Consider the following 23814-nt stretch of genomic DNA (forward strand, 5'->3'; position numbering starts at 1 on the left):
AGCCCAAATATATGAAAAATGTAGTATAATTCATAAACACGTACCCGACCCATACGATAATAGATGGTGACTTTAATTTACCCTCGATATTTTGGCGAAAATACATGATTAATTCAGGAGGTACGCATAAAATATCATCCGAAGTGTGTTAAACGCATTCTCTGAAAATTATTTCGAGCAGTTAGTTCATGAGCCCACGCGAATTGTAAACGGTTGTGAAAACAGACTTGACTTCTTAGCAACAAACAATACTGAGTTAATAACGAGCATCAAAATGTATACAGGGATTATTGAACACAGGGTTGTCATAGCGAGACTGAATATTGTAGCCCCAAAATCCTCCAAAACAAAGCGAAAAATATACCTCTTCACAAAAGCATATAAAAATGCACTTGATGCCTTCCTGAGACATAATCTCCGCTCATTCCAAATTAATAATATAAGAGTAGACCAGATGTGGCTTCAATTCAGAGAAGTATAATATCGGCAGAAATTGAGAGATTTATACCAAATAAATTAACAAGCGACGGAGCAGACTCTCCTTGGGACACAAAACGGTTTAGAACATTGAAACAAATATGCCCAATTTAAACAGACATAAAATCCACAAGGTTGGCGATCTTACACAGAAGCTCGAAATTTAGCAGGGACATCAATGCGAGATATTCGTGTATTATGTAAAGAAATAGGAATATTTCAGTTGGACCACTTTTTTCGCTTTCTGATTTGTGGTGCTGTAATAGTCACAAGCATATAAGTACGTGGTATATCGTAACATTCCGCCTGTGCGGACGGTATCTGCTTCGTGATACATTACCCGTGTTAAAATGGACCGTTTACCAATTGAGGGAATGGTCGATATCGTTTTGATGTATGGATATTGTGATGAAAATGCCCAACGGGCGTGTGCTATGTATGTTGCTCGGTATCCATCAATCAAGTATCCAGACTGCTCGCCGGATGCTTACGTAATTTAAAGAAACAGGTAGTGTTCAGCCACATGTGAAACGTCAACCACGACCTGCAACAAATGATGATGCCCAAGTAGGTGTTGTAGCTGCTGTCGCGTCTAATCCGCACATCAGTAGCAGACAAATTGCGCGAGAATCGGAAATCTCAAAAGCGTCGGTGTTGAGAATGCTACATCAACGTCTATTGCACCGTCTTTCTATGCACCAGGAATTGCATGGCGACGACTTTGAACGTCGTGTACAGTTCTGCCACTGGGCACAAGAGAAACTACGTGATGATAACAGATTTTTTGCACGTGTTCTATTTAGCGACGAAGCGTCATTCATCAACAGCGGTAACGTAAACCGGCATATTATGCACCATTGGGGAACGGAAAATCCACGGTGGCTGCGACAAGTTGAACATCAGCGACCTTGGCGGGTTAATGTATGGTGCGGTTTTACGGCAGGAATGATAATTGGCCCCCGTTTTATCGATGGTAATCTAAATGGTGCAATGTCTGCTGATTTCCTACGTAATGTTCTTCCGATGTTACTACAAGATGTTTCACTGTATGCCAGAATGGCGATGTACTTACAAAATGATGGGTGTCCGGCACATAGCTCGCGTTCGTTTGAAGCGGTATTGAATAGCATACTTTGACAGGTGGATTGGTCGAAGCACCATACCATGGCCTGCACGTTCACCGGATCTGACGTCCCCTGATTTCTTTCTGTGGGGAAAGTTGAAGGATATTTGCTATCGTGATCCACCGAGAACGCCCTACAACATGCGTCAGCGCATTGTCAGTGCACTTGTGGACATTACGGAAGACGAACTACTCGCTGTTGAGAGGAATGTCGTTACACGTATCGCCAAATGCATTGAGGTTGACGGATATCATTTTGAGCATTTAATGCATTAATGTGGTTTTTGCAAGTAATCACGCTGTAACAGCATGCGTTCTCAGGAATGATAAGTTCATAAAGGTGCATGTATCACATTGGAGTAACCGAAATAAAATGTTCAAATGTACACACGTTCTGTATTTTAATTTAAAAAACCTGCCTGTTACCAACTGTTCGTCTAGAATTGTGAGCCATAGGTTTGTTACTATTACAGCGCCATCTATCCCAAAGCGAAGAAAGTGGTCAAACTAAAACATTGACATTTCTTTACGCAGTTCACCAATATGTAATAAAAATTGGCGGTTCCTATTTTTAAAAAATGCAGTTGGTATCCGTTTGACCTATTGCAGCGCCATGTATCGGGCCAACCACAGCTCCATCTGGATTCACCCTTCAAGATAGACAAGTTTCAGTCTATGTAGTTTTTTCGTTTGACGCTTATTTCGTGAGACAATTGGCCTGGTCACGATTAATGGACTACCCTATATAGCTCACTGGCCATTCGACCATCATCTTCTGTGCGAATGCACAGTGCCCGAAGTCTTACGGGAATCGGCAGTAAAGCTGCTAGTAATGAGTGTAATGGGCAGGGGCGCTATGAATACAGTGCGGGACATTAAGTTGCGAATGTGAGTCTCACAGGAGGCGTGGCAGAGATAAGTCCCTGCAGTCGCACTATCCTCTCTGTCCTCGGTGACTCAGATGAATAGAGCATCTACCAAGTAAGCAGAAGATCCCGGGTTCGAGTCCCAGTCGGCGCACACATTTTCAACTGTCCCCGTTGACTTATATCAACGCCTGTATGCAGTTAAGGGTATTCATTTCATTGCAAAATGGAACATGTCATATTCGACGCTGTTTACATTATGACACAGAAGTGAAGTTAAATTTTTTGGCTTTACAGTGTAATTGTTCGACAGAGTTGCAAATACAATGAGCAGGCTCAAGTTATTCATAACTTTAGTCAAGTGCAGAACACCAACAGCTGCATTTCGCACCTAGCTTTCTGTGCAGTACCAGCCCTTCGTCAGGTGACCCTCTCTCCCTACCTGTTGCAGGCGTGTGCCGCGGGCAGCTGGGCCTGCAGGCGCCGGTGCTCGTGCAGGAGCCGCCGGCGCGGCTGCGCTTCTCCAACTCGACCGGGTCGCAGGTCAGCTGCGCGGCGCGCGGCAGCCCGCCCCCAGACGTCGCGTGGCAGCACGCAGACGGATCACCTGTCACCGCCGTGCCCGGCCTCAGGTGAGCGATGACACCGCGCTGCCCACCCGCGTAATTCAATAGCAGCACGTTGCTAATCACGGTGCGTCTGACGTGGAGGGCAGGGCACGTCGTAAATGGCGAGGACATTAGCGGCGCTAATGTCCGAAAGTTATTTGCAAGTGGCACTATGCTGAGTTTGAATTAACAAAATTCACTCTCCACCTCCCATAATCTCGTCATACTACTGTATCATAGCATTCAGCAACAAATACTACATATTCAGTTTTTGACATGTTTACAGTTTTTTCTTTCTAATTTCTTAACAGGGGCTACTTCGTATTGTTCATTACCCCTCCAACATACTTTTCATCTTATTTCATTTATTTATTTACACGTCAAATTGAGGAGGAAATCTCCAACCTATGGAACATGTCAGAAAATGAAATTACAACATAAAAGTAATAACAGATAGAAATAAAATGTTTATGAACCAGAAAAGGGTCAAGCCACAAGTTTAAGGGAACGCAATCAACAATAGAACACGAATCACCATAATTTTTCAAGGAACTCCTCAACATAATAGCAGGTTGCTTCAAATGGCTCTGAGCACTATGCGACTTAACTTCTGAGGTCATCAGTCGCCTAGAACTTAGAACTAATTAAACCTAACTTACCTAAGGACAACACACACATCCATGCCCGAGGCAGGATTCGAACCTGCGACCATAGCGGTCGCGCGGATCTAGACTGTAGCGACTAGAACCGCACGGCCACTCCGGCCGGCCATTATAGAAGGATTGACCCACGAGGAAACTCTTCAATTTCGATTTGAAAGCTCGTAGATTACTGCTAAGATTTTTGAATTCTAGTGGTAGATTATTGAAAATGGATTCAACAGAATACTGCACACTTTTCTACATAAGAGGTAAGGAAGTCCGATCCAAATGCACGTTGGACTGCCAAGTATTAACTGACTGAAAGCTACTTATTCTTGGTAATAGGCTAATGTTGTTAACAAGAAATGACCTCAAATATATATTAAGAGGTCAGTGTCAAAATACCCAGATTCTTGAACAGGGGTCGACTAGAGGTTCGTTAATTTACACAACTTATTGCCCGAACCGCCCGTTCCTGATCGAAAAATATAATACGATACGACGCAAGCGAATGAAAATAAGCAGAGTAGACTAATTTTCATGTCGAACGATCACTCACTTCAGACATCGTTCGCATATTAAAAACGGCAGTATTAAGTCTTTGAACAAGATCATGAACGTGCACTTTGCACGACAATTTACTATCTGTCTGAACACCTAAAAATTTGAACTGTTCAGTTTCACTAATCATATGCCCATTCTGTGAAATTAAAACGTCAGGTTTTGTTGAATTGTGTGTTAGAAACTGTAAAAACTGAATCTTCCTGTGATTTAGCGTTAGTTTATTTTCTACAATCCATGAACTTATGTCGTGAACTGCACTGTATGAAACCGACCAAATGTTGCACACAACGTCCTTTACTACCAAGCTAGTGTCATCAGCAAACAGAAATATTTTAGAGAACCTAGTAATACTAGAGGGCATATCATTTATATAATGCCCTTCATCCAAGTTTCTACTGCAGTATACTGGAATAAGGTGCTTAGATTCTTGCTTAGATCTTAGTCCTCACTCTGATTCTTGCTTTAAGCGTCTTGTGTGACGCGACTTTGCTTCACATTTACAAGAACGTCACCTGACAGATACATGCATGGTATTCCATGCCGTCATATTAGAGTTTTCGCGTGCCATTTGCTTGCAGTGTATACGCTTTTCTTCAGATGTTGGGATTTACGGAGGGATACTATTTTTCCCTTGTTTTTGCAATTTTTTGCGTTACTACCAGTTTAATCTTATCGATTTTGAGCATTAATGTGAGACCTGTGACTAGTATCGTTCCTTTAATTAACAGTAATTTATCAATTATTCTGAACAAAAGGCAAATTCGAGCATGATTACAAAAGTAAGGCAACACGTCCTCTTCGACGAAAGATTTGTTCAAGAAGTCAAAGAGGTGCAGGAAGTTATAAAGGCACTGGTAGAAATATTTGTCCCGGATAGTCAATATGACTGTCGAATTATTCGTTGCGTCCGTGGACCAAGCTGTCGAAACAAGTATAAAAGAACTAAGGGTCTTGGCGTATCAGCCGCTTAGATGCACCTTTCTGAAAGTCAACAATGATTCTCAAGTGGATACAGGAGAGGTTTCTCTTACGGCCCCCCAAAAAAGAAAATCTATTGTTGAGAGTTCCGTGCTCTATGGAGGGTTTTCACATAAAGTCAACAGGAAACGCGGACCAAATCGCAAGTAACCGAAGCCGTATATATGAAGGCGTTTTCGAACAGTTAGGCAACACCTTCTGGAAGTTTTCTGAACCCATTCCAGAGTGGCACAATAACAGGCAGCATCCTCCGTGGGTGACGGAATCAGCCAGCATCCTGCTTATTTAAAAAAGCTGTGAGCGTCCATAACTTTCTTGTCGGATAGAGTTGTTCTGAATTTCTTATTGAATAGCAGCAATTTATCGTAGATCGACTGCGCAACGTTGGCTACCTAGCCACTGGAAGAAAGCGCAGGTCATTCCCGTTTCTAAAATGGGCCGTAGGACAGATGCACACAGTTGTAGACCTACAACACTGACGTCAGTCTGTTGTAGAATTATGGAACATATTTAAGTTCGAGAATTTTGGAAATCTCCTCTTTAAAAATCAACATGGATTCCGTAAACATTCTGCGAAACTCAGTTGGCTCTGTTGCTCCATGAGGTCCACAGTGCCATAGACAATGGCGCTTCATCTACAACTACATTCATACTCCGCAAGCCACCCAACGGTGTGTGGCGGAGGGCACTTTACGTGCCACTGTCATTACCTCCCTTTTCTGTTCCAGTCGCGTAAGGTTCGCGAGAAGAACGACTGGCTGAAATCCTCCGTGCGCCCTCGAATCTCTCTAATATTACATTCGTGATCTCCACGGGAGGTATAAGTAGGGGGAAGCAGTATATTCGATACCTCATCCAGAAACGCACCCTCTCGAAACCTGGCGAGCAAGCTACACCGCGATGCAGAGCGCCTCTCTTGCAGAGTCTGCCACTTGAGTTTGCTAAACATCTCCGTAACGCTATCACGGTTACCAAATAACCCTGTGACGAAACGCGCCGCTCTTCTTTGGATCTTCTCTATCTCCTCCGTCAGCTCAGGCTGATGCCTTGTTCCTTGACTTCGTGAGGGCATTTCACACCGTCCCGGCACGCTGCCGTTTAGTTAAGGGGGAAAAAACGAGCTTATCCAGTATCGGAAAAGATTTGCGATTGGATTCAAGACTTCCTTACAGACAGAACTCAACACGTCTCTCGTAACGGAACAAAATCGACATGTTGTTGTTGTTGTGGTCTTCAGTCCTGAGACTGGTTTGATGCAGCTCTCCATGCTACTCTATCCCGTGCAAGCTTCTTCATCTCCCAGTACTTACTGCAACCTACATCCTTCTGAATCTGCTTAGTGTATTCATCTCTTAGTCTCCCTCTACGATTTTTACCCTCCACGCTGCACTCCAATGCTAAATTTGTGATCCCTTGATGCCTCGAAACATGTCCTACCAACCGGTCCCTTCTTTTTGTCAAGTTGTGCCACAAACTCCTCTTCCCCCCAATTCTATTCAATACCTCCTCATTAGTTATGTGATCTACCCGTCTAATCTTCAGCATTCTTCTGTAGCACCACATTTCGAAAGCTTCTATTCTCTTCTTGTCCAAACTAGTTATCGTCCATGTTTCACTTCCATACAAGGCTACACTCCATACAAATACTTTCAGAAATGACTTCCTGACACTTAAATCTATACTCGATGTTAACAAATTTCTCCTCTTCAGAAACGATTTCCATGCCATTGCCAGTCTACATTTTATATCCTCTCTACTTCGACCATCATCAGTTATTTTACTCCCTAAATAGCAAAACTCCTTTACTACTTTAAGTGTCTCATTTCCTAATCTAATTCCCTCAGCATCACCTGATTTAATTTGACTGCATTCCATTATCCTCGTTTTGCTTTTGTTGATGTTCATCTTATATCCTCCTTTCAAGACACTGTCCATTCCATTCAACTGCTCTTCCAAGTCCTTTCTGTCTCTGCTAGAATTACAATGTCTTCGGCAAACCTCAAAGTTTTTATTTCTTCTCCATGAATTTTAATACCTACTCCAAATTTTCTTTTGTTTCCTTTACTGCTTGTTCAATATACAGATTAAATAACATCGGGGAGAGGCTACAACCCTGTCTCACTCCCTTCCCAACCAGTGCTTCCCTTTCATGCCCCTCGACTCGTATAACTGCCATCTGGTTTCTGTACAAATTGTAAATAGCCTTACGCTCCCTGTATTTTACCCCTGCCACCTTTAGAATTTGAAAGAGAGTATTGCAGTCAACATTGTCAAAAGCTTTCTCTAATTCTACAAAAGCTAGAAACGTAGGTTTGCCTTTTCTTAATCTTTCTTCTAAGATAAGTCGTATGGTTAGTATTGCCTCACGTGTTCCAACATTTCCACGGAATCCAAACTGATCTTTCCCGAGGTCCGCTTCTACCAGTTTTTCCATTCGTCTGTAAAGAATTCGCGTTAGTATTTTGCAGCTGTGACTTATTAAACTGATACTTCGGTAATTTTCACATCTGTCAACACCTACTTTCTTTGGGATTGGAATTATTATATTCTTCCTTAAGTATGAGGGTATTTCGCCTGTCTCATACATCTTACTCACCAGATGATAGAGTTTTGTCATGACTGGCTCTCCCAAGGCCGTTAGCAGTTCTAATGGAATGTTGTATACTCCCGCGGCCTTGTTTCGACTCAGGTTTTTCAGTGCCCTGTCAAACTCTTCACGCAGTATCTTATCTCCCATTTCGTCTTCATCTACATCCTCTTCCATTTCAATAATATTGTCCTCAAGTACATCACCCATGTATAAACCCTCTATATACTCCTTCCACCTTTCCGCCTTCCCTTCTTTGCTTAGAACCGGGCTTCCATCTGAGCTCTTAATATTCAGAGAAAAGGTTCTCTTCTCTCCAAAGATGTCTTTACTTTTCCTGTAGGCAGTATCTATCTTAACCCTAGTGAGATAAGCTTCTACATCCTTACATTTTTCCTCTAGCCATCCCTGCTTAGCCATTTTGCACTTCTGTCGATCTCATTTTTGAGACGTTTGTATTCCTTTTTGCCTGCTTCGTTTACTGCGTTTTTATATTTTCTCCTTTCATCAATTAAATTCAATATTTCTTCTGTTACACAAGGATTTCTATTAGCCCTCGTCTTTTTACGTACGTGATCCTCTGCCGCCTTCACTACTTCATCCAAAGCTACCCTTTTTCTTCTACTGTATGTGTTTCCCCCATTCCTGTCAATTGTTCCTTATGCTCTCCCTGAAACACTCTACAACCTCTGGTTCTTTCAGTGTATCCAGGTCCCATCTCCTTAAATTCCCACCTTTTTACAGTTTCTTCAGTTTTAATCTACAGCTCATAACCAATAGATTGTGGTCAGAGTCCACATCTGCCCCTGGAAATGTCTTACAATTTAAAACTTGATTCCGAAATCTCTGTCTTACCATTATGTAACCTATCTGATACCTTTTAGTATCTCAACGATTCTTCCTTCTTTTATGATTCTTGAACCAAATATTAGCTATGATTAAGATATGCTCTGTGCAAAATTCTACCAGACGGCTTCCTCTTTCATTTCTTCCATATTCAACTACTATGTTTCCTTCTCTCCCTTTTCGTACTGACGAATTCCAGTCACCCATGACTATTAAATTTTCGTCTCCTTTCACTACCTGAATAATTTCTTTTATCTCATCATACATTTCCTCAATTTCTTCATCATCTGCAGAGCTAGTTGGCATATAAACTTGTACTACTGTAGTTGGCGTGGGCTTTGTGTCTATCTTGGCCACAATAATGCGTTCACTATGCTGTTTGTAGTAGCTTAACCGCAATCCTATTTTTTTATTCATTATTAAACCTAGTCCTGCATTACCCCTATTTGATTTTGTATTTATAACCCTGTATTCACCTGACCAAAAGTCTTGTTCCTCCTGCCACCGAACTTCACTAGTTCCCTCTATATCCAACTTTAACCTATCCATTTCCCTTTTTAAATTTTCTTTTAAATTTTCACGGGGAGACTTACTATCGAAATTTCGAGGGAGAACTTTCCGGGAAGAGCCGGACAACATACTACATCCCCTTACATAAGTCTCGTGTAATGACAATGAGGAGAAAATTCTTCTCACGCGCTGTTCGCGAGTGGATCAGGGTTGGAGGGTTCAGTTAGTGGTACTAAAAGTGCCCTCCGCCATTCACCATTAAGTGTCTTACGAAGTATGATGTAGGTGTAGGTGTGCCCCTGAAACTGATGCTTGCTTCGTGTCAGGTGTGACGGTACGGAGCAGAATCGGAACATCCTCCGACTAATATTGCATTGATTATAGTTCGATAGAAAATCCTATTCGCTGATCTCTATTCTCGTGTAGAAGTGCCATCGCATCCGGCGAGAATACGTCTTCCGGTTGTCCACTGAGCTGTACACGTTGTCCATTACACCGTCAATGACGATGTTGAGTTCGTGTGCACACTGTCTCACAAAAATGTGACTTCTGTCTTGAATCAAGCCTTCGATACAGCACACGTTGTCATCTGAGGTAAACTTGTTCGGTCGCCCTGATTTTTACTCAGCTGGTACAGCTGTTCTGCCTTTAGAAAATTTCTGATACTAAAACCACTGCTGTTTTCATGTCATTAATAACACTCCGTAAATTAACATTAACTGGTGATCAATTTCAGCTGGGGACGCTTTCTTTATACGCAAAAAGCTCTTACACTAAGCACTTCAGTCGTCGATCAAGTATCCGTGAACGCCTGCATTTCAGAACTCTACACCGAAACGCAGTGATACAACTACCTCCATCTACTGGTGGTGTTTGAAAGCTCTCATCGTGTCTTCTCTTTAGAAATGGAACTGAATTCGCGAAAGGTTTTTATTCACCCGTGAGCGCTCGTGTTACCTTAGCTAATTAACCACTCCGTTGTAAACTTCCTGGAAGACTTCTCTACAGTTTTTATGACTTCAATTCGAGTAATAACATAAATAATTTCAATAAAGCATAAATTTGACCCCTGCATACTCTTTTTATGCAGTACGAAGTGCCAATTACGCTATCAACTTGTAATATTAAAGCCGTAAAGGGACAAATCTGTGATATAATATTGTTCGCAGCCATTCGAAATGAATGAAGTTATTGACTGTATATGCATAATTTAAATTTTTGGAAAGCTCTGATTATCTCGGCTTTATTATTTATTTAATTGCATTAGACAGTGTAACAAGATCAAAATCTTTCTTTCTTTTAACATAGTTTTCTTCTGCACCTCACGTTGTATATAATTAATCTAATGCACATTATATCGGGTGATTACCTCTTCAATTTTATAACAGTGTCTTCAGAATATGACAGGCTACTTGTATCTAACAAAGTCAATATTATACCCTTCTACGAAATGAATTCGTTGTAAACTTCCAAAGAATTCATTTCACTCGTTGGCGTCGGTTACGAAGACGAAGGTCGGGGATTTAGCTTCCTATGCTTCATTCAAGTTGTTCGTGGTGAGAATATCTGGGATAGAGTATCATCCTACTGACCCTATTTGATCACGGACTTCTTTTAGATTCCTTTTCCATAACTTCAGTGAGGCCCCATGAGCTGTTTCTGTTTTCCTTGATGCATATAAAAATGGTTCAAATGGCTCTGAGCACTATCTGACTTAACAGCTGAGGTCATCAGTCCCCAAGACTTAGAACTACTTAAACCTAACTAACCAAAGGACATCACACACATCCATGCCCGAGGCAGGATTCGAACCTGCGACCGTAGTAGCAGCGCGTTTCCGGACTGAAGCGCCTAGAACCGCTCTGCCACAACGGCTGGCTCATCAATATAGTTTCTGCATTTTTGGAGTCTCATTCTTTAGCTACACCATGCGATCAGAAGTATCCAGACACCCTCAAAAACACACATTTTCTTATTAGGTGCATTGTGCTGCCACCTACCGCCAGGTACTCCATATCAGCGACCTCAGTAGTTCTTAGACATCAAGAGTGAGCAGAATGGGGCGCTCCGCGGAACTCACGGATTTCGAACGTGGAAAGGTGATTAGGTGTCCCTTGTGTCATACGTCTGTACACGAGATTTCCACACTCCTCAACATCCATAAGTCCACTGTTTCCGATGTGATAGTGAAGTGGAAACGTGAAGGAACACGTACAGCACAAAAGCGTACAGGCCGACCTCGTCTGTTGACTGACAGAGATCGCCGACAGCTGAAGAGGGTCGTAATGTGTAATAGGTAGATATCTATCCAGATCATCACACAGAAATTCCAGACTGCATCAGGATCCAATGCAAGTACTACGACAGTTAGGCCGGAGGCTAGAAAACTTGGATTTCATGGTCGGACGGCTGCTCATAACCCACACATTACGCCTCACTTGGTGAAAGGATCGAAAACATTTGACGACTGAACAGTGGAAAAACGTTGTGTGGACTGACGAATCACGGTACACAATGTGGCGATCAGATGGCGAGGTGTGGATATGGCGAATGCTCGATGAACGTCATCTGTAAGCGTGTGTAGTGGCAACAGTAAAATTCGGAGGCGGTGGTGTTATGGTGTGGTCGTGTTTCCTCTGTTCTTCCTTCAGGGTGTCTTCAGGGTCGCCCTTGGTGTTGACTTAGGGGTATTCCAGCCTACACATAACTTTACAAACCATGGCAATACAACCTGAAATAACAAATTCTGAATCTTTAACGAAAAGGATTAATCTTGTACTCCATTAAGGTCGATGAATTTATGAAACGAGGAAGTTTCATAAAGCAATCATTGATGCAATAATCATTTTCCGAACAATTAATGATAGCAGCATATGTGCGCCTATTGCCCTGTGCGGAATCACGTGATCGGCTGTCTGCGTGCGGAGTAATATAAGCAAGCATTCCCAGACAAATCTCGTCACGTAAAACTAACTTTTATCACAGAAGGACAATCTCAGTATCATCCACTTCTTGTGCTCTGCAGTGCCTACTCAGAGGCGCCGACCTATCACGGACATAAACGGTTTCATTCTCAGCATCAGTAAAAAGTTCCTCTTAGACAATACTATACTACTTCCAGTGACGACAAACTACGGTGAAACAAACAAGACTATGTTACACACCCACAAAAGAATATGACTAGTGTAGAGGAGGAGCTTCTCCTCAAAGACTTAAGTTAGTCTCACTGAGCAGCAAAGAAGTTGCTGAAAAGTTCATGTCGATATAGTGAAACAGGTTGGAGCAAGACCTCATAGGTTAAAGCAGTTATAATCGTCGGAAAAGACAGAAGTGCCAAATATATTGTGAGGATTTGAAAGTAATAATAGGCACCTTTCATTGTCTCTATTACGAGGGTGAGTCAAATGAAAACCTTAAATTAATAATAAGAAATCGAAATTCCGCGCCGTTATCCTATAAGTTGGTAAGCGTGCTACAAACAGCGTGCAGAATGGCCTGTAGGTGGCAGCATACTGCAGATGCACACATACCGTCGCAGTATCAGTATAAAGATGGCTGCCCCACTTGTGACAAGCACCAGGGAAGAACAGCGTTCTGTTATTCGGTTTATGCGTAGTGAAGGTGTGAAACCTATTGAAATTCATCGACGAATGAAGGTTCAGTACGGTGATGCATGTTTGTCACGGCAGCAACTCTACGAATGGAGTAGGAAGTTCGCATATGGTGTGACTTCAGTGGAAGATGCTCCTCGTCAAGGTCAGGCACGAGTTGTGACTCCACAGAACATTGCAGCAGTCGAAGCCATAGTGAAGGAAAACCGACGAGTGACCCTGAATGACATTGCAGCATGTTTGCAGATTAGTCATGGGTCAGCACATCACATTGTGAATGATGTGCTCCAGTTTCACAAAGTGTCTGCAGATGGGTGCCACGGCAGCTGACTCCTGAAATGAGAGAACGACGGCGCTTTGAACGATAAGGTGATGGCTTCCTTGCAAGAAGTGTTATTGGGGTCGAAACCTGGGTTCACTTCCACCAACTGGAAAAGAAGAGAGCAAGCAAGGAAGGCGCCATTCCTCATCACCAAAACCAAAGAAGTTTCGAACAGAACTATCAGCAGGGGAGGTTTTGCTGACTCTCTTTTGGGACGAAAAGGGCTTCAATTTGGAGCATTACATGCCTAGAGGGACCACTGACACATGTGCAGCATACACAGATCTCCTAAAAATGATCTTCGCCCTGCAATCAAATCAAAGCGACGTGGATTGCTATCAGCAGGTGTTCTTTAGCAACATGACAATGCATGCCCCGCACTGCCCGTACAACAGTTACAACAAACACAGACTTGCATGTTGAATGTCTTCCTAATCCACCATACTCCCCAGACCTTGCCCCAAATGATTTCCATACGTTTGGACCACTCAAAGACGCAATGGGAGGAAAGAAGTTCCGTTCTGATGAAGAGGTACACCACGCGGTGCACGAGTGATTGCGCAGACTATCAAAAGAATTTTTTTCTAAAGGAATTTATGCACTTTGTAAGGGCTTTAGGACTTGCATTGAGCGTGGTTGAAATTATATTGAAAGGTGATACAGCTTTGTACCACTTCTGGACTATAAATAATATTTTAAAAAATATTTAAGGTTTTCATTTGACCCACCCTCGTATATTATGCGAAACGCCACAGGTAGTACAATTTAGGTGCCTCTCCCTGAGTTTATAGTAGTCTTCAGGTATAAATGGCAACAGTCCAATATCACGATTATTTTGTTCTAGGATTTTTCCTATTGCAAATTTGTTTGGCGCAGCCTTCGTTCTGTCGTTACTGTCGAGAGCCTAGGAGTCCAGGTTACCTCTCGGCAGGTGCTTGCAGAGTGTTTTGCAACTCGGATCTGCAAGTGATCGCACGCAGTGGGGGGGAACAAGATACCACCGGCTAAATTAATGTAGGGAAGCGAACCGTGGCGCAGGTGAAATCGGATCGGCGGACTGAGTGACGCTGGAAATGTCAGAGGCGAGCGGATGGAAATATTGAGGGGAGATTTCCCAAGAGGGGAGAGAAGAGTAGAGGAGAGGAGAGGAGAGGAGAGGAGATAGGCATTTCCCGATCGGCGCTGCCAGAAACAGGAGAGCCGACCGGGACACAGAATTTCCGAAGCAGATGCGCTTCCGCACCGCCGCGTCCCGCGGGGCAAACGCGAAATTCATACCGCCTGCTGGGACGAGGCGGGACGGTACGGCGTGGAGGGGAAGTCAGAGGTGGAAGCTCCGCGGAAATTCTTCTTCTGCCGCGACGCCGTGGCCGATATTTCCCCGTAATATGTAAACGTAAGTCGGCACACTGTCTTCTCTGCAGACGTCAAACCACATGCCGCAAAAAAAAAAAAAAAAAAAAAAAAAAATGTGAAGTGACTAAGCTGGTATGAGGAAAATTACACTAGAAGGCAGGAGGAAAAATAGGTTTCAGAGTACCGTCCACGACATAGTCATTACAGATGGAGCAGCAGCTTCTATTGGGGAAGCACGGGAAAGAAAGTTGGCCGTGTCCTTTCATATGGACCAAACCGACTTTGAGATTTAGGGAAATCAAGAAAAACCCCAGTATAAACAGTGAGTGATTTAAAATGGAATGATCATATAAGGTTGATCGTTGGTAAAGCAGATGCCAGATTCAGATTCATTGGAAGAATTCTAAGGAAATGCAATCCGAAAACAAAGGAAGTAGGTTACAGTACGCTTGTTCGCCCACTGCTTGAATACTGCTCAGCAGTGTGGGATCCGTACCAGATACGGTTGTTAGAAGAGATACAGAAGATCCAACGGAGAGCAGCGCGCTTCGTTACAGGATCATTTAGTAATCGCGAAAGCGTTACGGAGATGATAGATAAACTCCAGTGGAAGACTCTACAGGAGAGACGCTCAGTAGCTCGGTAGGGCTTTTGTTGAAGTTTCGAGAACATACCTTCACCGAGTAGTCAAGCAGTATATTGCTCCATCCTAATTACATCTCGCGAAGGGACCATGAGGATAAAATCAGAGAGATTAGAGCCCATACCGACAATCCTTCTTTCCACGAACAATAGGAGACTGGATTAGAAGGGAGAACCCGTAGAGGTACTCAAGGTACCCTCCGCCATACACCGTAAGGTGGCTTGCGGAGTATGGATGTAGATGTAGCTGTAGTGTCTTATCAATGAACTGCTTCTACTGCACAAATACATTGCGCAGCTCAGTTCAAGAAGCTTGTTTTTCTAAACCTCGAAATTTCCTGCAACCTTACTCTGTAATGATGCAAAACGGCGTGGCTCTGCGACATTACAATAAGGCTCGCGGACGTTTCAAACATCACGCTGTCCAGTCCAGACTTGAGAAGTTCGTGTGAGATGTAATATCAGTTACACATTTCACCGCAATTCTACCCAACGTCACCATAGACGTGTTACACAATGGGGAGGTTCGCAATTCTACCCAACGTCACCATAGACGTGTTACACAATGGGGAAGTTGTCACACCCATTCTCATCCATATTTCACCCCTTCACTCCGTGCCATGGTGGTGGCGCTTTGGAGAGTGTGTATTGCCTAACGCGATGACCACACAAACTACACTACTGGCCACTAAGATTGCTACACCACGAAGGTTACGCGCTACAAACGCGAAATTTAACCGACAGGAAGATGCTTTGATATGCAAATGATTAGCTTCTCAAAGCATTCAAACAAGGTTGGCGCCGGTGGCGACCCCTACAACGTGCTGACGTGAGGAAAGTTTCCAACCCATTTCTAATACACAAACAGCAGTTGACCGGCGTTGCCTGGTGAAACGTAGTTGTGATACCTCGTGTAAGGAGGAGAAACGCGTACCATTACGTTTCCGACTTTGATAAAGGTCGGATTGTAGCCTATCGCGATTGCGGTTTATCGTATCCCGACATTGCTGCTCGCGTTGGTCGAGATCCAATGACTGTTAGCAGAATATAGCATCGGTGGGGTGTTCAAGAGGGTAATACGGAACGGCCTGCTGGATCCCAACGGCCTCATATTACTAGCTGCCTATATAACGGGCATCTTATCCGCATGGCTGAAACGGATCGTGCAGCCACGTCTCGATCCATGAGTTAACAGATGGGGACGCTTGCAAGAGAACAACCACCTGCACGAATAGTTCGACGAAGTTTGCAGCAGCATGGACTATCAGCTCGGAGACCACGGCTGCGGTTAGCCTTGACGGTGCATCACAGACAGGAGCGCTTTCGATGGTGTACTCAGCGACGAACCTGGGTGCACGAATGGCAAAATGTCATATTTTGGGATGAATCCAGGTTCTGTTTACAGAATCTTGATGGTCACATCCGTGTTTGGCAACATCGCGGTGAATGCACACTGGAAGCTTGTATTCGTCATCGCTATACTGGCCTATCACCCGGCGTGATGGTATGGGGTGGTGCCATTGGTTACACGTCTCGGTCACCTCTTGTTCGCATTGACGGCACTTTGAGCAGTGGGCGTTACATTTCATATGTGTTACGGCCCGTGGCTCTACCCTTCATTCGATCCCTGCGAAACCATATATTTCAACAGGATAATGCACGACCGCATGTTGCGGGTCCTGTACGGGCCTTTCTGCATACAGAAAACATTCGACTGCTGCCCTAGTCAGCACATTTCTGCAGTTCTCTCACCAATTGAAAACGTCTGGTCAATGGTGGCCGAGCAACTGGCTCGTCACAATACGCCAGTCACTACTCTTGATGAGCTGTGGTATCATGTTGAAGCTGCATGGGCAGCTGTACTGTACACGCCATCCAAGCTCTGTTTGACTCAATGCCCAGGCGTATCAGGCCGTTGTTACGGCCAGAGGTGGTTGTTCTGGGTACTGATTTCTCAGAATCTATGCACCCAAACTGCGTGAAAATGTAATCACATGTCAGTTCTGGTATAATATATTTGTCCAATGTATACCCGTTTATCATCTGCATTTACATCTACATCTACATTTATACTCCGCAAGTACCCAACGGTGTGTGGCGGAGGGCACTTTACGTCCCACTGTCATTACCTCCCTTTTCTGTTCCAGTCGCGTATGGTTCACGGAAAGAACGACTGTCTGAAAGCCTCCGTGCGCGCTCTTCTTGGTGTAGCAATTTTAATGCCCAATAGTGTTCTTAGAACCATGTTCCGCTCCTTGTGGCAAGGGACCATCGTAAATCATTGTTATTTCAGTGTGTTTTATATTTATGTTAGGAACTGAAAACCCAAGAAGCCAAGATGGCACATTGAATCTTTTTCATTTGGATTGATTGCTGGTTTCGGCTGACAAACTAGTCATCTTCAGGTAACAAGACATTGCTGATTAGTGTTGGTTCCATTACGGCTCCGCGCGCCGTTAAAGTCTTTCTTAAAGTGACAACAACGATACATGACATAATTAAAAACAGCTATTCGTCGTACTTGTCCAGTGTAAATGGATGATGGTGATAAAACGAACGCACTCTGTCGTTACAGCTTAGTACGTGACAAAATCAATGATGTAAATACTAATTGTGTCAAGTGTTACGTTGTAACGGCATAACTCTTTCGTTTTCTGACCATCGTCCAATTACAATGGACACAAACGATTAAATGCTCTTTTTAATTCTGTCAGGCATGGACGCTGTCATTTTAAGAAAGACGTTAACGGTGCGGAGCCATAATGGCACCAACACTAATCAATAATGATATGACGAGGCCTAGATTGTTAGCCTAAAATAGTAATCAGTCCAAATAAAGAAGATTTCATGTGCCACCCTGTCAACATTGCTTTTCACTCCCTAATATAAATGAAGAAAAATTTCCGATCTCGTATTACCTGGTTGACAGTATCAACAAACTTTAATCATTTTAATTATTTTCTTTCTACAAAAGTTTCGTTTTTGTTCCTTATTCCGAGTTTCATTCAGTTACCCTCTCTACTACACTGTAGCAGTCCTTTCTGTGTATGGTCTACGTTTTATCGATCTATGCTACTTGGCATAGTTGCGTGCGAAACTTACTTTCGTCCTTAAGTTTCGCGCACCAGTGTACATTACAGCTTTGAGACGACGGCACAGATTCTAAAAAGTGGATTCTCACTGTTATTGATAGAGACCAAATATAGGTCCTATCTTATTAGTACGTTACAGGTGGCTCTTGTGGACAAGTCTCCGTAGTATATTGGGTTTAGCTACCTCATGTAACACGACCTGTCTTTATTCCTTGTTGAGGAGCAATACTGTCGATTTCAACTCCTGTGTGAAATCGATTGAGAGACGTCTGTTGTAGACTAATCAGTCAATCTGTAACTGTAAGAAGCGTTGAGTTTCCACTTTCGAATGAGAGGTTCATTTATCCTCCCCTTACACCATAAAAGTTACTTTTTTTGGCATTATTAAACTTACTTTCCGTTTGGCTGCGTGCGGCAACAGCTGATGAAGCTGTATCTATCAGTAAAAATAATTTTGACCTTCCAGCAATGGCCTATGAATAATCGTTGTTGTTCACGTCGTGAGCGCGTTGGGCGTGTTATTTCAGTTAGTACCGGTTGGTCGGCAACGCTCTTGAGATGCCAGAAACATCGAGGTATCTGTTTCCGTGTAAACATGGATGAAATCTCACCCATCCTGAGATCAGTTTCAGTGTAATGATTCGTGTTTTGTTTCCAACATACCTGAAGTTTTAATTTGAAGAAGTAGTTTATTTGCTGTGGCGTAATGTATTTTTCTGAATAATAGTGTGGTTTAAATTAACTTTGCAGAAAGGACGATTCCTTCAGTGAAAAATATATATTTTGTATTTCGTCATTAATTGTTATTATTTAAAGTCTAGAGTCGAAATCAGGCAGTTTTTATGGGTGGACAACGATAACATTTGAGACACACCACCGCTGTGTATCGACAAGAATATGCCTGAATTGGTGGCATAAAGGGCGACAGTGAAAACTATCCTTCCCTCGGGACTTTGATTCCCACATATTTGAGGTCGGAAACGACAGTTAGCAATGTGTTGAGATACAGGACTACGTTCATGGGAAACTTTTGCTCCGATCACCCCCCCCCCCCCCCCCCGAACGACTCGACCCTTCTCTAACGACTTCGTGAGCCTGCAACCCCAATGAATGTGAGCCCACCCCTTTGGCTACCAAACGCAATTTTTCCCGTGGTGTACAGAAGGAATCAATAATGGCCCTTCGAAAAAATTCGACGAAATGTGAATCTGAGCCGATGAACCATAGGCTGTTTATGCTTTTTCAGCCCCCACGTTTAGCGCTCGCGTCCTCGTGCGACATTGATACATGCAAACGCCAAAGGCTCCCTCTAAAGTACCCCCGCTCCAAGTGCATTTTTAATTAGCTCATAAAATGTACCACTGAATACTAAGCGCCAGCATGATAGGCAATCCTTTAGACACCCCTCGTATACTACTGGCCATTAAAATTGCTACACCAAGAAGAAATGCAGATGATAAACGGGTATTCATTGGACAAATATATTATACCAGAACTGACATGTGATTACATTTTCACGCAATTTGGGTGCATAGATCCTCACAAATCAGTACACAGAACAACCACCTCTGGCCGTAATAACGGCCTTGATACGCCTGGGCATTGAGTCAAACAGAGCTTGGATGGCCTTTACAGGTACAGCTGTCCATGCAGCTTCAACACGAAACCACAGTTCATCAAGAGTAGTGACTGGCGTATTGTGATGAGCCAGTTGCTGGGCCACCATTGACCAGACGTTTTCAATTAGTGAGTGATGTGGAGAATGTGCTGGCCACGGCAGCAGTCGAATATTTTCGGTATCTAGAAAGGCCCGTACAGGACCTGCACATGCGGTCGAACATCATCCCACTGAAATGTAGGGTTTCGCAGGGATCGAATGAAGGGTAGAGCCACGGGCCGTAACACATTTGAAATGTAACGTCCAGTGTTCAATGTGCCGTCAATGCGAACAAGAGGTGACGGAGACGTGTAACCAATTGCACCCCATACCATCACAACAGGTGTTACGCCAGTATGGCGATGACGAATACACGCTCCCAATGTGAGTTCACCGCGATGTCACCAAACACGGCTACGAGCATAATGATGCTGTATACAAAACCTGGATTCATCCGAAGAATTGACATTTTGCCATTCGTGCACCCAGGTTCGTCGTTGAGTACACAATCGCAGGCGCTCTTGTCTGTGATACAGCGTCAAGGGTAACCGCAGCCACGGTCTCCGAGCTGATTGTCCGTGCTGCTGCAAATGTCGTCGAACTGTTCGTGGAGATGGTTGTTGTCTTGCAAACGTCCCCATCTGTTGACTCACGGATCGAGACGTGGCTGCACGATCCCTTACAGCCATGCGGGTAAGATGCTGTCATCTCGACTGCTAGTGATACGAGGCCGTTGGGGTCCAGCACGGCGTCCCGTATTACCCTCCTGAACCCACCGATTCCATATTCTGCTAACAGTCAGTGGATCTCGGCCACCGCTTGCATCATTGTCTCGATATGATAATCCGCATTCGCGTAGCCTACAATCCGACCTTTATCAAAGTCGGAAGTGTGATGGTACGCATTTCTCCTCCTTACACGAGGCATCACAAGAACGTTTCACCCAGCAACGCCGGTCAACTGCTGTTTGTGTATGAAAAATCGGTTGCAAACTTTCCTCATGCCAGCACGTTGTAGGTGTCGCCACCGGCGAGAACCTTTTGTGTATGCTCTGAAAAGCTAATCATATGCATATCACATCATCTTCTTCCTGTCGATTAAATTTCCTGTCTGTGGCACGTCATCTTCGTGGTGTAGCAATTTTATTGCCCAGTAGTGTATTTCGCATACAGATAGCAGGTCTTCGTTCTGTGATTTCCGCCACTCAGCTCAGGAGTATCAAAATGGAATGAACGCCCAAAGGTAAGGGACAGTGTCGGAATTAACGCGCTAAGGTAAGGGATGGTTTTACTGAAGCCTTTCATGACATCCACTCAGGCCTTTTCATGTCCACTTGATTTCATAGCTGATTTCTGACTTCCATCCCAGAGGAGTCAAAAGAATGGGTGAAATGGGGGTAAGCCATTCGAGAGTGGAATGGTAGAGAAGTAGTATGAAATTGATTCCATGAGCCCTCTGCCCGGCACTTAAGTGTTGCAGAGTAACCATGTAGATGTAGATGTAGAGAGTGTGATAATTTTCCCACCGTCTGAGATGTCCACTGTGGCTCTGAGGAGAATTGTGGAATTTTGTGCTGATATGACATTATCAACTCATCTTACACCTCACTGAGGTCTGGTCTTTCTCCCACATATGTTGACATCTTGCTGTTCGAAGCCTCACACAGCTCGAGGCTGACGCAGGGCGCCAAGCTTTTTCACCGTTACAGAGGAAGATTGTAATCACCTTTGAGCTAAAATTCAAACTTCTCAATCGCATTGGGAGACAATATAAGTCACTCACTTATAATACCTTTGTTCACATAAATTACGGAACAATTTCAAAATGAGCTACAAGTCGGATAAAAACATTAAGTTGTTGAGTCGAGAACTCATTATGTTGTTCCGACGTAACTTTTACACAAAATACAAAGCCAGAGGCACCACAGTCCACTTTCATAACTCGAATATTGCAGGCAACTTCTTATCTGGGAGGAAGTTTGTTGGAGCTGTTGAGTATAAGAGAATATAATTGGCAGCGAGACGTAAATTACAGGACTAACAGCACACAAAATTCATGCCGATTGCTGTGTAAGAGGGGAAGTCGATAAGACAGCTGAGATCTTCCTTCCTCCGATTTGCTCGATATTTCCTCGCAATATCTCGGTGAGACTTCGTTAACTCTCTTTACTCGAGAAAGCCGCGCGAGGTAGCCGTGAGGTCCCGGGCGCCGTGCCACGGTTCGCGCGGTTGCCTCCGCCGGAGATTCGAGTTCTCCCCTCAAGCGCGGGTGTGTGTGTGTTGTCCTTATCGTAAGTTAGTTTAAGTAGTGTGTAAGCCTGGGGCCGATGACTTTAACAGTTTGGTACCTTAGGAACTGACCACAAATTTAAAAATTTGTGCTCGAGATGCTGTATCGCACGTCCGCAAAAATCTACAGAACTAGAATTGTAGTAACAAGGCAATAGCACTGAAGACACTTTTTTTGTTTGGTTTAGTCGTCGCTGAATCTGTAATATCTCCGTTACTACTATCGCATTGTTAAATACGATACCGTTGCATTTAGGAACATTTTAGTCCACGGAAAATGTCTTGCTTACAATGTAGTGGACTTTGTGGTCGTACGAGTCTGTTAGCAACAGCTTGTTAACCTGTATCAAATAGAAAAAATAACCTTGGCCTGCTCATATCTACGAACTATCGTTGTAGTTCGCATTTGCGCCAGATGAGCGTGTTATTAGACTGAGTACCACTTCGCCGGCAGAGGTCTTGAGATGCCAGAAGTGTTTCAGTGTTTTATTCTCGAGGTGATCCATGATCAGCGTAATTATTCGCTCTGTGATTACAGTAACCTTAAGTTTTAATGTGAAGAAATACATTATGTGGCGTGTCATACGGGACTTTTGTGAATCAGAATGTCGTTTAAATTAATTTTGGACAAAGAACAATCCATACAGTAAATTACATTGTGCGATTCGTCAGTAACGGTAATTAACTAAAGTCTTTATTTCCTACATGATATTCCGCTACTGGAGGGACACGTAAATTATTATTCCACTAAATGGATCTACTAGTTTTGATCGTTTGGGGGAGAAACCTGTATGGAGTGCAGAATTACCTTAGAACTGTTGGTAGTGTAGAACTGGGAGTGTTAAACTTACCCATAGCACTACCGCTATTAATTCCTGAAAGTTTGGACTTCTTAAGCTTGGGGATTTGCAATATTTCAGGCTCATTGTTGGCAGTTCGTGGAAGAAGTTGTTTGTTGAATGTATTCATTCGATTCTACCACTTCAATTTCTTCGGTAACTACGTCAGCCTTTCAGATATTATGGCTGTAACAATCCTTACACGATAATACCTTCCTTGTTAATCAGGAGTCTTCGGCAGACAATATCAACAAAGCTGGCACTTTTTTTGCTACTTTACTTTATTATTACCTTTAGCACAGTGAGAAACTCTAGATTCGGTTGCGCAGGACCGCACTTTAGAGACAGAGTTTCCGTTGTTCCCACATAACTGGTTTCAGTGACAGGTGGCTCGTTGGAAGCCGACATTGGAGTAAGGTCATCGCTGAAATGTGAGAACAGCATTTGCACGCATCATATTTTTCATTTTTTGATTATTTTCCTCTGTCTTCACATATAAATTTTACCCTGTGCACGTCGCTAAATTACCATGTAAGTTCATTTTTGAGGTCTTAGTATATGTCCTCTTATTGTACTCTGCTCCTTGTTGGTGTTTTGCACGTATTTCCTTCCTCGCCAATTCTGTGGAGAACCTCCCCATTTCCCATCTTATCAGTCATTCTAATTTTCAATATCCTCTTGCACTACTCATCTCAAACAATACCGCCCTCTTCCATTCCAGTTTTCCCACAGTTCGTAATTCACTTCCAAACAATTCTTTGCTCAAAACGAACATTCTCACTAATTTATTTCTGCCGTTAAGACCAT

General features: G+C 43.4%; 1 protein-coding gene across 1 annotated transcript in view; it reads left to right on the forward strand.

Annotated features, from left to right (window-relative positions):
* LOC126284516 (Down syndrome cell adhesion molecule-like protein Dscam2) overlaps window positions 1-23814 on the forward strand; it is a 1260408-nt gene that overhangs the window by 389748 nt on the left and 846846 nt on the right. The window contains exon 3 of the mRNA XM_049983498.1: window positions 2918-3098. Coding sequence (XP_049839455.1) covers window positions 2918-3098 — 181 coding nt within the window. The remainder of the gene's footprint in view (window positions 1-2917; window positions 3099-23814) is intronic.

The sequence above is a fragment of the Schistocerca gregaria genome, chromosome 1 (assembly GCF_023897955.1).
Source record: "Schistocerca gregaria isolate iqSchGreg1 chromosome 1, iqSchGreg1.2, whole genome shotgun sequence".
NCBI lineage: Eukaryota > Metazoa > Arthropoda > Insecta > Orthoptera > Acrididae > Schistocerca > Schistocerca gregaria.